Source organism: Microtus ochrogaster, chromosome 26 (genome assembly GCF_000317375.1).
Source record: "Microtus ochrogaster isolate Prairie Vole_2 chromosome 26, MicOch1.0, whole genome shotgun sequence".
Taxonomy (NCBI): Eukaryota; Metazoa; Chordata; class Mammalia; order Rodentia; family Cricetidae; genus Microtus; species Microtus ochrogaster.
In genome coordinates, this window is record NC_022025.1 from 10,505,207 (window position 1) to 10,519,773 (window position 14,567).

General features: G+C 37.1%; 1 protein-coding gene and 1 pseudogene across 7 annotated transcripts in view; both read right to left on the reverse strand.

Annotated features, from left to right (window-relative positions):
- Window positions 1–1,762: 1,762 nt before the first annotated feature.
- LOC101992878 lies at window positions 1,763–8,051 on the reverse strand (annotated as a pseudogene).
- The window catches only part of Cd36 (CD36 molecule), a 77,984-nt gene continuing 70,188 nt past the window's right edge, over window positions 6,772–14,567 (reverse strand). For all 7 annotated transcript variants that reach the window (XM_013350449.2, XM_005358341.1, XM_013350448.1 and 4 more), the window contains 6 exons: window positions 13,919–14,106; window positions 12,542–12,660; window positions 11,446–11,519; window positions 10,877–10,931; window positions 9,973–10,137; window positions 6,772–7,707 (listed from right to left, as the gene is read on the reverse strand). In XM_013350449.2, coding sequence (XP_013205903.1) covers window positions 9,973–10,137; window positions 10,877–10,931; window positions 11,446–11,519; window positions 12,542–12,660; window positions 13,919–14,106 — 601 coding nt within the window. In that variant the 3' untranslated portion in view covers window positions 6,772–7,707. The remainder of the gene's footprint in view (window positions 7,708–9,972; window positions 10,138–10,876; window positions 10,932–11,445; window positions 11,520–12,541; window positions 12,661–13,918; window positions 14,107–14,567) is intronic.

Consider the following 14,567-nt stretch of genomic DNA (forward strand, 5'->3'; position numbering starts at 1 on the left):
AGCTCAATTACATTGAGATTGCCTCACTGTATTATGTCTTTGATGGAAAAATTAGAAAAATGTCAATAGATATTTTTGCCATTCAAAAATAAGTATGTATTGTTTATTCTGTGATTGAAAATTTTCTTTTGTTAAAGATAGATAATTTTCACATACAGTATACCCAGATTATTCTTGCTCCCTCTGCTCCTCCCAGTCCTTCAACTTTGTTTCTGTCTCTTATTAGGAACGAACAGATTTTTAAGAGATAACAACTTAGCATGGAAAAATAAAATAAACTAAGATGAAGGAAAAACTATCATACCCAAGTTGTACATGGCACGCAAACAGGAGGAAAAGAGTCCCAAGAGTTGCCCCAAGAGTCAGAGATCCACTTGTTCTCATGGTCAGGAGTCCCTTCAAAAAACCTAAGCTACTAACAATAATGTAACTCAGAGGAACTGTTGCAGAGCTCTGCAGGTCCTATGCTTCCCATTTAAGTCCTCATGAGCTCATATTGCCTTGCTCAGTAGATGTGGGAGTCTCATCTGTATGCTATGAATATGTTTTATTACCATTGATTGTTAAAAGAAGCTGTCTCAGTCAATGGTTTAGTAGAGTAAAGCCAGGCAGGAAATCAAAACAGAGATATAGAGGCAGAGTCAAGGAGATGCCGTGTAGCTGATAAAGGAGAAAGATGCCCTGGAAACTTTACTGGTAGGCCACAGATCCATGGTGATACACAGATTAATATAAATGGGTTAATTTAAGATGTAAGAGTTAGTGATAAGAAGCGTGAGTGAATAGGCCAGAGTGGCTGGGAAATGAACATGCAGTCTCCACTTACAAAATGGTGCCTAATGTGTGGCAATAGATGGATTAATATAAATGGGTTAATTTAAGATGCAAGAATTAGCTAAAATATGCATAAGATATTGACCAAACAGTGTTGTAATTAATATAGTTTCTGTATTATTATTTGGGTCTGGGTGATTGGGGTCTTCATTAACAAGCGGCCTCCATTTACATTCTGTTGATTCGGAGGGCCTTGCCTTCCTGGTGTCCTCTGTTGCCACTTTCTCATAATCTTTTCATTTCTGCTACAGTGGGATTCCTTGAACTCTGAGAGGAGAGTTTTAATGGAGACCTCCAACTGTTGTACAATGATTTTGCTCTTTTGGCTTTTTGGGGAGGCCCACCACACATATCCCAAATAAATCACACACAGAGGCTTATTCTTAGTGACAAATGCCCAACCTTAGCTTTGCTTGTTTCTTGACAGCTTTTCTTAAATTATCCTGAGTAACTTTTGCCTCTGTGCGTTTATCTTTATCTATTTCTGTATACCTTTCTTTTGCTTCTTTCTCTGTGGTTTGCTGTGTAGCTGGGTGGCTGCCCCTGGTGTCTTCCTCTCCTTGTTCTCTTGTTGCTCCTCTTCTTCCTTGTCTATCTGCCAGTCCTGCCTATTCTTGCTCCTGCCTCATTATTGGATGCTCATCTACTTATTAGCATCATCAGGTGTTTTAGACAGACACAGTAAACACAGCTTCACAGAGTTAAACAAATGTAGATAAACAAAAGTAAAACACATGAGAGTAATATTCACCAACGTTTCCCCTTTTGTCTTTCTAAACAAAAAAGAAAAGTTTTAACTTTAACATAGTAAGTCTATATACAATACACACAATTATCAAGTGAAGATTATATCCACAATGTACTAATTCTAAATCATTGTGTCTGGTAAATTTAGAGAAAATGCTTCATAATCTATCCTATCTTTTTTTTTTTTCATTTAAAACCATCTCCTTTAATATGAAAAGAAACACACAAAACAAAACAACATCCAAGTACCAGAGGTGGTAGTCTGGGAGGAGCCTGACTTTGCTCAGTGCTCTTGGGGAAGAGACTATTGCCAGACTCTGGGTGAACCCAGGGTGGACTTAGCTTTCCATTAAAGCAAAGTGTTGATTTTCCTTGTCATGGTCCTGGTTTTGCTCCCATGCTCCTCCAGTTTTCAGGAATCTTCCAGTTCCAAGAATGACTCCTTCCTTTAGGTCCTTACCATTCTTACTTAGAGGAGAAGGTCGTTTACCCTGTCGCAATGTCAAGGTCCCAGGGGAGTTGTCATCCTGCAGGATGGTGAGAGGAGATCTCCCTAGCACCTTGCTGTTTGCTTTCCGTCTACTGCGCTTAGAACCGGAAGACTGGGGAGTCTCAGGATCTCTTGAGGGCTTGTCTGAGTTCTGGCTGGCAATTATGGTTTCTGTGGATTGTTTAGCTTCCTCCTTGGTAAACACCTGTTTGGAAGGGAGTTCAGGCTGGCTCCAAGGCAGCAACTGGTTCTCTAGGGATAACTGAGTCTCCAAAGGCAGGTCCAGTTCAGAAGATAAAGGTGTTTGCTGGGGCAGAGCTAGCTCTGCAGAGGAGATGGAGTTGGAAGCTTCGGTCTCAAACACTTCACTCAGTTCTCTCACCAGGGGACTTTGAGGGTCTGCAGCACCGATCTTCATGGTTGTCCGTGCAATGCCAAGAGTAGGAGAGCGGGGGTCTGGGTCCTGAGCTTGCTTAGGACTGCTCGGCTGCTCTGTTGGCAGAATTGGCTGCGGGGAGCTCTCCACCTGAATAGGAGTGCGCTGGATGCCGGCGCTAGGTGAACGAGGGTCTGCTACCCGAGCCAGATGCTTGTTGTGTGGCAGAGGCCGCGCTGGAGTGCCTGAGATGCTCTGAGTAGAGCCCACCTCCACGAGCAGTGGGGACGCCCGGCCGATTGTCCCAGTTTCCAGCAGAGGAACCTCAGGGTCGCTGGCCCAGAAACCTCTGAGAGGCCAATGAGCGGAGCTGTCTAATGGCGCATTCAGATCTGCTGGAGCCTCGATTTAGCCACTAATTAGCATAGCTTACCGGGCCCCAGCTCGACCTCGGGGAGAACACTATCAGCTCCAATCTATCCTATCTTAATAAATCCAACCTTTTATACCTAACATACTTTCTATTATATCTACAAAAAACTGCAGCTATCACTATCTGGCCTTCAACTCTATCAAATGTACCAGAAGAATATAATATTATTTAAATAAGTAAAGAGTACATTGCAAACAACTTCCAAAAACTCTAGAAATGACATCTGAGTGCCTGGACAGTCTCCCAAAGTTTCTTTGCAACATTGGGCCATCCATCTTCTGCCTACAGGCCCATAGTATCTGGTAGACTTTTCAATGAAGCAGGAAATTCCAAAGACTGTCCTGCCTCTTTTGTCAACTTTTGTCAGTCAATTTCCTCTGTGTCCTGAGGAATGTCTGGTAGTTTCTTCTGTGAAGCCAGAATTTTGAAGGACTGTCCTACTTTATTTTAATAAAATTCATCAGTTGCATCTTTCTGTGTCCTGCAGAATATCTGACAGTTTCTTCTGTGTCGCAGGAACCCTGAATGACCATCCTGTCTTGTTTTGGCAAAATTTGCAGCAGGCACTTTTCCGTGAATCCTGCATGTCCAGTCTGCAGAGTCATCAAAGGCAAGAGCAGTTTTTTTTTGCTCAGTGGCTAAACTTACCATAATGAAAGTAAACTCCATAAGGAGTTTCTTTAGTGCCCATATCTTCTCTGAAGTAAATTGGTGCTGCTAGTAGCAGACAGGTCTCATTTCATGAAAGGCACTTAGGATGGGGACGGGCTTGGAGGCTAGGTTTTGAGGGTGTCTACCTGTGGGAAAAAAGCAGGGTGTTCCACCAGGATCTGCTTAGTGCTCTGGGAATCAGGGCAGAAAGTATTAACTAAAAGTTCTATTACAGACCGAGGGATGAGAGTGGGGATTGAACTTGGAAGAGTGAAAGAGAGGTGAAGATCTAAGGTGAGCCTGCCAGCTTCCCAGGCCGGAGTAGTCTGGAATGTTTTATGTTACTGTTTCTTTAAGCAAGTGTACTATCTTTTCAATTATCTCTGTTTTATTTGACTTGAGCATTTATTTTGTTTTACCTTAAATACCTGAGTTTCCTTCATGTCATTTCATTATTTTCTATTTGTTTAATAGATTCTAGGGTTCTTCATGAATATGTGTAGAGATCCCGGAACTTCATCGATATCAGATCTGCAGGTGCTCAAATCCCTTATATCAATTACATATCATCTGCCTATATCCTAATTACCTTCTTTCATACACTACAAGGTACTTTTAGAATACTTATAAGAAATAATTATTGCATTATTTAAGGTATAACAATAAAAATCTGTGCAGGTCCAATATAGATACTACTTTTTCTTTCATATATTTGATTCATATAAATAGAGTCCTTTGGTGGGTTTTGCACTTTCTAGTGACATGTCACTCAGATTCTACATTTTTTTCAGCTTAGCAAGTCTGATCTTGATATAGCTTACTGAAAATTTTTAACATGTTCTTTCTATTTTTCAGCTCCAAAAAATTTGGAATATTATTGATATTTCAATCTCTGTCAGATTTGTGTTTGTTCTTACTGTGTTCGATTGTTTCCCTACATCTTTAAGGTGCTACATCTGCAGGTGACATTTTGAATTCTTACCAGATAATCTGTCTGTGTCCTGCTGGTTTTAAGGTTATGACCATACACATTTGAGGAAGTAACGTTTCCATTCCCTATGGACTACCTTTGAGTAAAAATGTGATTTTATGCTATCCCAAGAATCAATGCTGAGCTGACTACCTCTCTTTGGGCTACTTTTTTGACCATTTCAATGTTCTTAAATGCTCCAGGCCCATGAAACTGAAGAGAAGACCTGTGTGACCACTCACAAGTGCACACTGGAACATGTCTGAAGCTCACAGCCAAGAAAATCGCCCAATCCCTGAGTTCCTCCTGAAGTATAAAGCCACTGTAATTTCTTAGTAACTAGATTCATTACAAGTTGTAATGAGTTCATCTAATTCTACAAATGAACTTGACAATCACTGATTGTTCCTGGAGACTGTATCACCACAGGGACATGGAAGATAGGGTTCTCCCAAGGTTAGGCTTTGCTATGGAACATCTCATGTTAAATCTGTAGCAAAGTCTAAAGTTTATGTTTCCCTTTCCCAAAAAACGAAATTCTTTCTGTCCGTGCTGTTCTCATTGGGTTTGAAGACAAAGTGAGTTGAGTAATGTGTAATGTTCTTTCTATTCTCTGATACATTTATTTATTTATTTATTTATTTATTTATTTATTTATTTATTTATTTATTTATTTTTATAATCCTGGCTGCAGTTCTCCTCAATCCTCTTCTCCCAATTCTTCCCCCAGGCCCTCAGTTTTCATACTCCAATCCACTCCTCCTTCATTTTTCTTTATAAAAGGACAGGTCTCCCATGAGTATGAATAAAACATGGAATATCAAGTTGCAGTAGGACTAAACACCTCCCCATATATTGACACTAGTTAATGTGACCTAGTATGTGAAATAGGGTCCCCAAAACCAGTGAAAGAGTCAGAGACAGCCCTGTTCTCATTGTTAGGAATCTTACAAGAGGACCTAGCTACACAGCTGTCACATATACGCAGAGTGCCTATGTCAGTACCGTGCAGGCTCCCTGGTTGTCAGTTCGATCTCTGTGAGTCCCTGTGAGCCCAGGTTCATTGATTCTGTGAGTTTTCTTGTGGTATCCTCGACCCCTCAGATTCCCACAATCCTTTCTCCTCCTCTTCAGCAGGATTCTCCCAACTCAGCCGATGTTTGCATGTGGGTCTCATTCAGTTTCCATCCGTTGGCTGGATGAAGCCTCTCTGATGGCAGCTGAGACAGGCAGCAGTCTGGATACAGGAGATGGCCGGTTCAGACCATGTGCCATTGCTAGGAATCTGAGCTGCTGCCATGTTTGTCGATTCGTGGGATAGTCCCTAGCACCAGGTTTTCACCTGACCCTGAAGCGCCGTCCTCCTTCCAGTAGTCTCTTTCATTGCTCTCTCCCTCTGACACCCCATCTGACCCCTCATGCTCCTGTCCCCACCTGCCCTCAGTCCGCTCACAGACTCTTCTATTTCCGCTTCCCAGGGAGATCTGGGTGTCGCCCAATGAACTTCGCAGCCATGTGTCATGACCTCATCCCTTGTTCCTGAACTCTGGTGAAGGTACTTCTGTCGGTGTCTTAAGAGGGATTATTCTCCATCTCAACTAAAAGAAGAGGCACTAGACTTTATGCATTGAGCATCCTCAAAGAGCCGGGACATTCCTCCTAAGAGGGGCTAGCTTAACTGGAGGTTTTTTTTTTTTTTTAAATAGGATTCTAAAAATTAGCCTGGAAACTTGCATCTCGATGTTGTTATTGTTTTTAAAAAAATCTTAATGTCAATTGTTTCTTTCATTTTTGAGGTTTATAGTTCATTCCCCCAATACCCTTTCTCCCTTAAAACCCTCTTTCTTGATCTTTTTCAAATCCATGTGTACGTATGTGCCTGGGTGTATCTCCAAGATGTCATGTTAATCTTGATTTTTGTATCTAGACAAGAGAGTTGTCTCCCATTTCCTTCCATCTTTCTACGCATAAAACACAAGCTGGTTGTTTGTATTGTCTCTTCTCCATTAGAATTTGTTGGGACTAATCTTCTTTACTATAGGTCACTCTGCTAAAGAAAGCAGAATAATCTATTTATATGTCTCCCACTGGAAAGAAATTGGCCTCTAGACTCACAGTGCTGCTAGAAACAGAACCAAATGTCCTTTCCAATTGGATAAAAACATAGCAGAGTGGTTAAATAATTCAGAAAGATGTATGGCTTTAAATGGAATACTTCCACAGGAAATGAGATTCTGTGATGCAATAGGAACTAGACAAAAATTTAAATATAAGGAACAATGCTTTTTAATATTAGAAACCAGTCCTTTCTAGGTGACTATGAAAGCAGGAGATAGAACCACAAGCACATTTTAAAGCACATTCTAGCTTTTGTAATATTCCATAAAATAATTCTTTTATTATCATTTACATCTCTTGATACTATAACAGCTCTCTGACGTTACATTAGTTGCAGGCAAGCAGAAAGAGGAAAACCTACTCAGTTTCTGAAGAGCAATGCAGCATGGGATATGACAACATACTTTAAAAACGAGGAGCTGAAATGTACTAGAAATATCATTTCATGACGAGAGACAATACATATAAGCTTAGGGTTAGAGAGTAAAACATCGCTGTGATATCTGATACAGTCCTTGCTGTGCCAAGGACTCTAGAGAGGAATAAACTTAAACAATATATAATCATGGCTCATATGCCAATTGTTCATTTTCCATTCTTAAATGTCCTTCAAACTAGTTCATACTTATGAGATTCTATGTGCTAACAGTCCCAAGGTACATTTGCTGTAAATGAAGGTGGCACCCCCTACATGGCAATGTTTTCCCTCCAATGAGGAAAAGAAAAATTGCTTAGAATGTACACTCTTGAAATTTGCTGTCAGGGTGCACATCAATAAATCAGAACCAAACAGGAAGAACTGTTTTGACAGAAAGTGAAGTCCACTCAGGGTTACAAATGAGGGACTTTACAAATGCTGGATTGTATTAAAAATATAGACTATAGTGACATATTAATCTCTTAGATATGTGCTTTGGCTTAATATATATATATACAGAGACAGAGAGAGAGAGCACATCACCATTTCTTAAACTAAAGATAGGTGTGTTTTGTAAAAAAAAAAAAGTATATATTAAGTCTTCATTTGTAGACTGATTTTATCAAAGATCTTTATGTATCCGGTGAATAAATGTAGGCTTGTTTACTACCTGTAAAGTAGAGAAAAAACATTGCCAGTCAGAAAGCAGTGGGGTAATTAAAAGCTAAAATAATCTTTTCATATATAGTCAAGGTAAGTTTTCAATTATGCAGCCCGAAGTCTCAAGCTAAAGAGAAACGGGCTCTAAGAGTTTTCACCATCGAGGGACACATGTTCCCATTCAAGAATGACACTTTGAAACCTGCACCGGAACTCCCAGGAGCTGAGTGTAATAAGACGGGGGGGGGGGCAGCTAATTAAATCTGCTGCCAAGCATCACAATGCACTTGAGACTGTCTTCCATGGAGAGTTGCGGATGTCACTAGATTCGAACTGAGCTTCGTGCATTCCCATCGCAATGTATGCAACAAACCACATTCTCCTTAACACTTTATTCCTTTTTAAATGACTATCTCCTTTTATAATTGTCCACAGATTTAGCCAGAGACATAAATTTTACAATGGCCCCAAATGATTATTTCAACAAACCTGGCCCTCCTAATTCTAAGTCTAGCACAGTCAAGTTATTGTGAAGGAAAAGTCTGTTTTGGGGAAAAATGCTTTCTAAAAATACTATTTCTTTCTTTACAACAGTGAAAAGCATTAACAAAACAGACAGTGATGAAGACATTAGGAGCCTTTAATTCTTTTTATCAGTTTGTCATATATGAACCTAAGAACCCTTACATCCAAGGATCATTAAGGAATGATGAAGTTATTCATGCAAGTAAACAAAATTGTAACTTTTATAGGCATTCATTTGTACTTGAACAGGGATTTGATCAAACTTAGTAGTCTTTTAAACATAAGAATACACATCATAACTCACTGTTGGGCTAATGGGAGACAGTATTTTCATTTTGGAGGGGAGAATTTTTTTCATCTTTTTTATTAAAGATAATATGTTTCATGCAGTAGATTTAATTGTTTCTATTTCATGTGTCTGGGTATTTTGCCTGCATGTATATCTGTGTATCATTATGAGCATGCAATGACAGTGGAGGCCAGGAGAGGGCATCAACTCCCTGGACCTGGAATTAGCTGCCCTCTACCAGTCCTCTGGGAGAGCAATGATGCTCTTAAGTGCCCCAACATCTCTCCAGCTACTATTTTAATTATTAAAATGTAGATATGTTAGGTTATCATTGTAAACACATGTTATGCAAACAAATTTTAGAAAGAGTGGCAGAAATTATTCAGAGTTGTCTTCCTCAATAGAAATGTTCAATTTTCCATAAAATAAATATTCATAACTAACTTCTGCATTATTTTTGAAAACATTAATATGATTAACTTAGATTTCACCATAGATAATTTGATACTTGTTATGATTTTCTAGACTGTCTCCAGAAGATATATTAATTCAGATTATTGGAAACATAAAATTTAATTATGGATTTATGTAAAATGTTTAGTATCATCAATATTTGTTCAATATCAATTATTGATGTCAAACTCAAACTTTTCTATATAAGACAACTTATGACCAATTTTAGCTTCAGTAGAATGAAGTGATTTCTTTTGAACTTGTGATTTTTCAAACCAGGCCTTTTCTACTCGTGCTGCATTTGGGGAGAGAAGGTTGGGAAGTTTTCCTTCAAACTTATTTCACTTTTAGGCCAGGGTAAGTACCTTCAGTTTTCATTTTTGTTTATGAGAAAAACATGGGCACTAATATCTAGACGACTGTGCCTTGAACAGGCTCTGCAATTTTGCCAAGACTCATAAATAAAATCTACAATTACCTACATTTTCTTTAAACTGGGTGACTCAACTAATTAAATAGCTGATTTTCTTGTATTTTTATGTTCTAATTTTCACATAGTGAGCTTTAGTTTGTCATCAGAATATCATGCTATTAACCCATGCCTGGGAAAAGACCCGGCTGACATGTACATCTAAGTTTTATGAAGATAGTTTGTTGACCTCTGTGTTTCATCAAAATGTATATATGCCTGCATCTTCATCTTTTTGTATTGCTTTTATGACTTTCAATCTACTGAAATTGCTTAATTTTACAAATTATTTGTAATTTTTAATAACTGACATAAAATAAATAAGTCTAAATTTGGACAAAAGCTATATTTGCACTAATTTTACAATGGTCATAATTTCAATCATTTGTTTCTTAATTCATAAACTTATCAAAAATTGAGATATTTATTAAGATATTGCATTTGACTAACCATGTCTGAAAATATTTTTGCCCTAATTTATAACCATTTTGATAAGATTAAAATATTTTAAAGCATACACACTGTTCTGGAGCACTTACTTATTTTCCATTCTTGGATCTGCAAGCACAGTATGAAATCATAAAAGCAACAAACATCACCGCTCCAACCCCAAGCAAGGCCTTTTCAACCAGGCCAAGAAGATTTATCTTCCCGGTCACTTGACTTCTGAACATTTCTGCTTTCTCATCGCCAATAGTTCCAGTCTGTAATCAAGTTAACAATTAATATTATGGGAGTAAATGAACGAAACAAAATAAGTCTATACCATCTTCTTCTTTAAACCCATGCGTAGGTATCAGCTGCATCAGCCAGTCAGTAAAATTCACTTCGCATCTACAAATAGACACATTGAACAAGCCAGGGAACGGTAGAGATGCCCGTCCACTTTGATCATGCTGGATAGAACTCAGCAGTGAACTAGCATTCATTTGATCGTAGGAATTCTTTGAAATATTCCACAGCTTTCCTAATGCTGCTTCCTGGTGTCAGGGAGAAATTGCAAAGGTCAGCAGCTGTACTGCTGTGAGGGTTTATGCAACGCGCTTTCTAATTCTGTGATTAATCACTTTAGCAGTTCACAGGAAATAGTTTATCAGTCAATGGTCAGTCTACTCTAATATTTCCTGTTTAGGAATAATTGATTTTTTTTATTACCACTGTTATATTCAATGAGTCTTGAATTCTGCCGTATTACATGTATGCATGTTTCTCTTTTTACTATGAAAGTTAAAATATACAAAATTATTTGTCTGTCTAAAAATAAACCATAAAACTTACCAAACACTTTTGTGAAATATAGTTTTATTCTAATAGATATAACAAAGTGTAAGATCATATTTATAGACAATGTAAATATCTCCTCAAATATTATCATACACATGTCATTTTAAATACCAAAAGTTTTTACAGAAAATTGTTGTTAATGAATAATAAAATACTAACCTCATTAAGCCAAAGTATAGGTACAATATAATTTCTCTTCAGATTCTTCAATGCTCTATAATACACAGCAAAAAATTATTGGTATATTTTCACATATGTAAAATACATTTCAAATTAATAATTTTTCAGAATTCAATTAGTCTTGTGATTGTTCAAGTTCCTTGATTTTGTTCCGTTCAATGAATCAATTTTAACACGGATGTTTTTCAGACTGTCCATTCATATAATCGAATGTAGATTTCTTATTGGATTATTAGTTTATAGCGATAAATTTTAATCTAAGAAAGTATATGACCTCGAAGTTACTGCAGTAGTAATAATTGGATATAATGTACGTAAGAGGTGCCCCCAATAACATCCAACTAACAGTAGTTGAAATATCTAAAGGCCATTTAACAAGCACTAGATGTGATTCTTCAAGAAAAGTGTGTTCTATTTATGTAATAATTGTGTAATGGCATAATGATGAAAAACCAGAAGATGTCGTTTCCACTTTCACTAACACCAATCTTCGCTCATTTTACAAGAAATGCTACTGATTGCTTAAAAACAAAGTTAAGGAGACTCACTCGATTTTTCTGGCTGGCTTGACCAGTATGTTCACCTGCAGTCGTTTTGCAAACTGTAGAGTGAATCCAGTTATCTAAAAAGGGCAAAGTTAAATAATTACAAGTTTCTAAAACATTCTTTTATAATAGTCAGATTTTACCTTTTCTGTGACACAAAGAGTCCTTTTAAATTTGAAATGGAAGAATTCTTAAAGCTGGGAAGTTAGATTCTATAAAACCTTTTGTGTAAGTACATGTAATCATGTTCAACATGCATATGTATAAACACGCTGACCTACACACATAACATATGTATGTATATATACATACACATATATGGAGAAAGACATAACATATGCTTGTGTATATATATACATATATATATATATTTACATGCATGCATATATTTGGAGAAAGAGAAAGAATTTTCTTGAATTAGCTTTGTTTAAATTATCAAATCTACATAATTTGGTTTTGAAAAAATCAAAAACATTAGTAAAACAATTTAAAAAGGCAAGCTCAGATATTTCATTCCTGAACTATGTGTTCCAATTTTTATTTTGTTACAGTTCACATATTAGTAAAAAGCAATGTTACAAACTTCCATTATTTTAGCAGAAATGAGTCTCCTACAGTTATTAGAGAGCTTACAGGCCTGGTAAATGTTAGACTATTGAGCTACAAACATAAAAAAAAATCAAGATAATTTAAATGTTAATAGTAGTTCTATGGCAGCTTTACACATTTTTCTTCTCATAGATTTTGTCTGAAACTTACATTTAATCATAATATCTTAAGTCCCTGCTAGCAGTGATTCCTCATAAAAAACAATACCAGTAAAGTAAAATAATGATGATGATATTATTCAATTGCAAGATAACTAAAGTAAATTTTACAATTATAATTTCTGGATCTGAGGGTCAGTAAAAGTCTTAGAAGGTTTTATGTGTTAAAATCAAAATTGATTTCCATGCCATTTATACATTCAAATAGGAGGAAGTAAAATCCTAGTCTTATTGGCAGTTATCTTACGGATATGATTCAAGATTATGAAACAATTTATTTTCTTAAATTTTTAGACTATTATCCAAATCAGATCAATAAGGCAATGGCTTACAGGTTCCACATCCAAGTATGTCCTATGCTCTTCTTCATTTGGACTTAAGCCTTCGATAGGTTCTGATATATCAGGACTTGCATGCAGGAAATGTGGAAGGGAAATGTACACAGGTTTTCCTGAAGACACATTTTAAGAGACAATTAGAAACAGGTTAATTTATATTTCATATGTTGCTTAAAATATTTGCTAGAGCATAAAGCTTTTGTAGGTTACTATGTTGTTTGTTTTTGAAATGCTGAGGCAAGAGCATTACATCTGGTCATTATTATGCAAAACAACATAAAATCTGTGATATCTCATTAAGTAGCCAGTTGATGTCTGTTTCTTCACACACTAAATTCCAGAATTCAAATGTTCACCACTAAACCAAATTAGACCGATGTTCATATGGACGTGGTCCATGTTCTCAGACTCCAATGATGCTATGGCAGCACTGTCTGTCTCCCTGGTTTGTTCTTTCTCTATTCTCACTGTACTACAGAGTGTGTAAACAAGACAAGCATGACAGCTTTTCACTTCTTTCTTTAGGGACACAATGAAAGCGTATTTAATTTCATTCTCTGTTTTCCAAGGGCAAAAGCTACAACCATTGCAGATGGTTAGGGGGCTTGATGTATCCTGGGAATTTTCACTTTTCCCTAGCCATCAAAACAACATGGTATAATAGCACTGTGGTCTTCCTAATAACCAATTTTGCAATACTGAAACATCCCAGAAGCCTTGGAATAATTTATAAAGGCATGAAATCCACTGCCATCTAAGGTTACCTTCTGTTACCATTGTTTTATTTTAAATCTTCAATAAAAAGCGAATTATGGGTGTTTGTCAGGATACAGTCTTATCCATCCATCTCCTGTCCCTGAATTCTTCTGCCTCCCTAGCAGCCCTCATTCAAGCTTTCTTGTCCCAGGAATTTCTTTCTGTCTTTCCCACCTTCTTTAGTATGGTGTTCATTACACTTTCAAAACTGCACACATACACGATGCACAGACACACACACAATGTACAGCCACACACACACACACACAGACACAACACAGACACACATAGACACACACACAATGTACAGCCACACACACACAGAGACACACACATGATGCACAGCCACAGGCACACACACACAGAGACACACACAGATGATGCACAGCCAGAGACACAGACACACACACAGGAGAAGGGGGGATTTAACTTTATATTCTGCATATAAGAGAAAGTTGGTGATATATAGCTTCCTGAATATGGCTTATTTTCATAATACAATATATTATGTATTAGCTCTATATAATTTTTGTATGTTACAACTTATGAATAAAACTCCCAAACATTATTAAATAAAAAATTTTCAGGAGCTTTGATAATGAGCAATCTTTATACCTTCTTTACATTTGCTAATGTCTAGCACACCATATGATGTACAGTTGTTTGAGACGACAGTTTCAGTGCAGAAACAGTGGTTGTCTGGATTCTGGAATGGCGATGCAAAGGCCTTGGCTGGAAGAACAAATCTGTACACGGGGATTCCTTTAAGGTCAATGTCACCCCCAAACACGGCGTAGATGGACCTACATGGATATTTGAGGAAAGAGTTTCATACTAGGAGCCAGAATCCCATTCTGCAGATCTGATTCTATTTCTTAAATCTAGTTTATATTCTTGGTTTAACTTAGAAAGCAGTCACACATTCCTGATGGAATTATTTTTAGAAAAAATTATTGATTTCCTTTTTTTATGGTTTTACAGTTTGCAACATACCATGTTTAAAATCATGAGTATAAAACAGGAATTCTTTAGTTCTTAAAAATCTTCTAGGGTCAGGTTTACATGTGAACTGTTACAGGGAATAAATATCAGAGATGCTTCCCATAGTTAAATTCTTCTATGCAACAAATATGTATTTGACTTATTCAAATTCTTTATTTGTGCTCCATTTAAATGAAATTTCCATCGTTCAAAAAGAGCTTAGAGGAAGAGCGGCTCACCTGGTGGTGTGTGTGCATGGAACAGATCTTTACCGTTCAGCCCC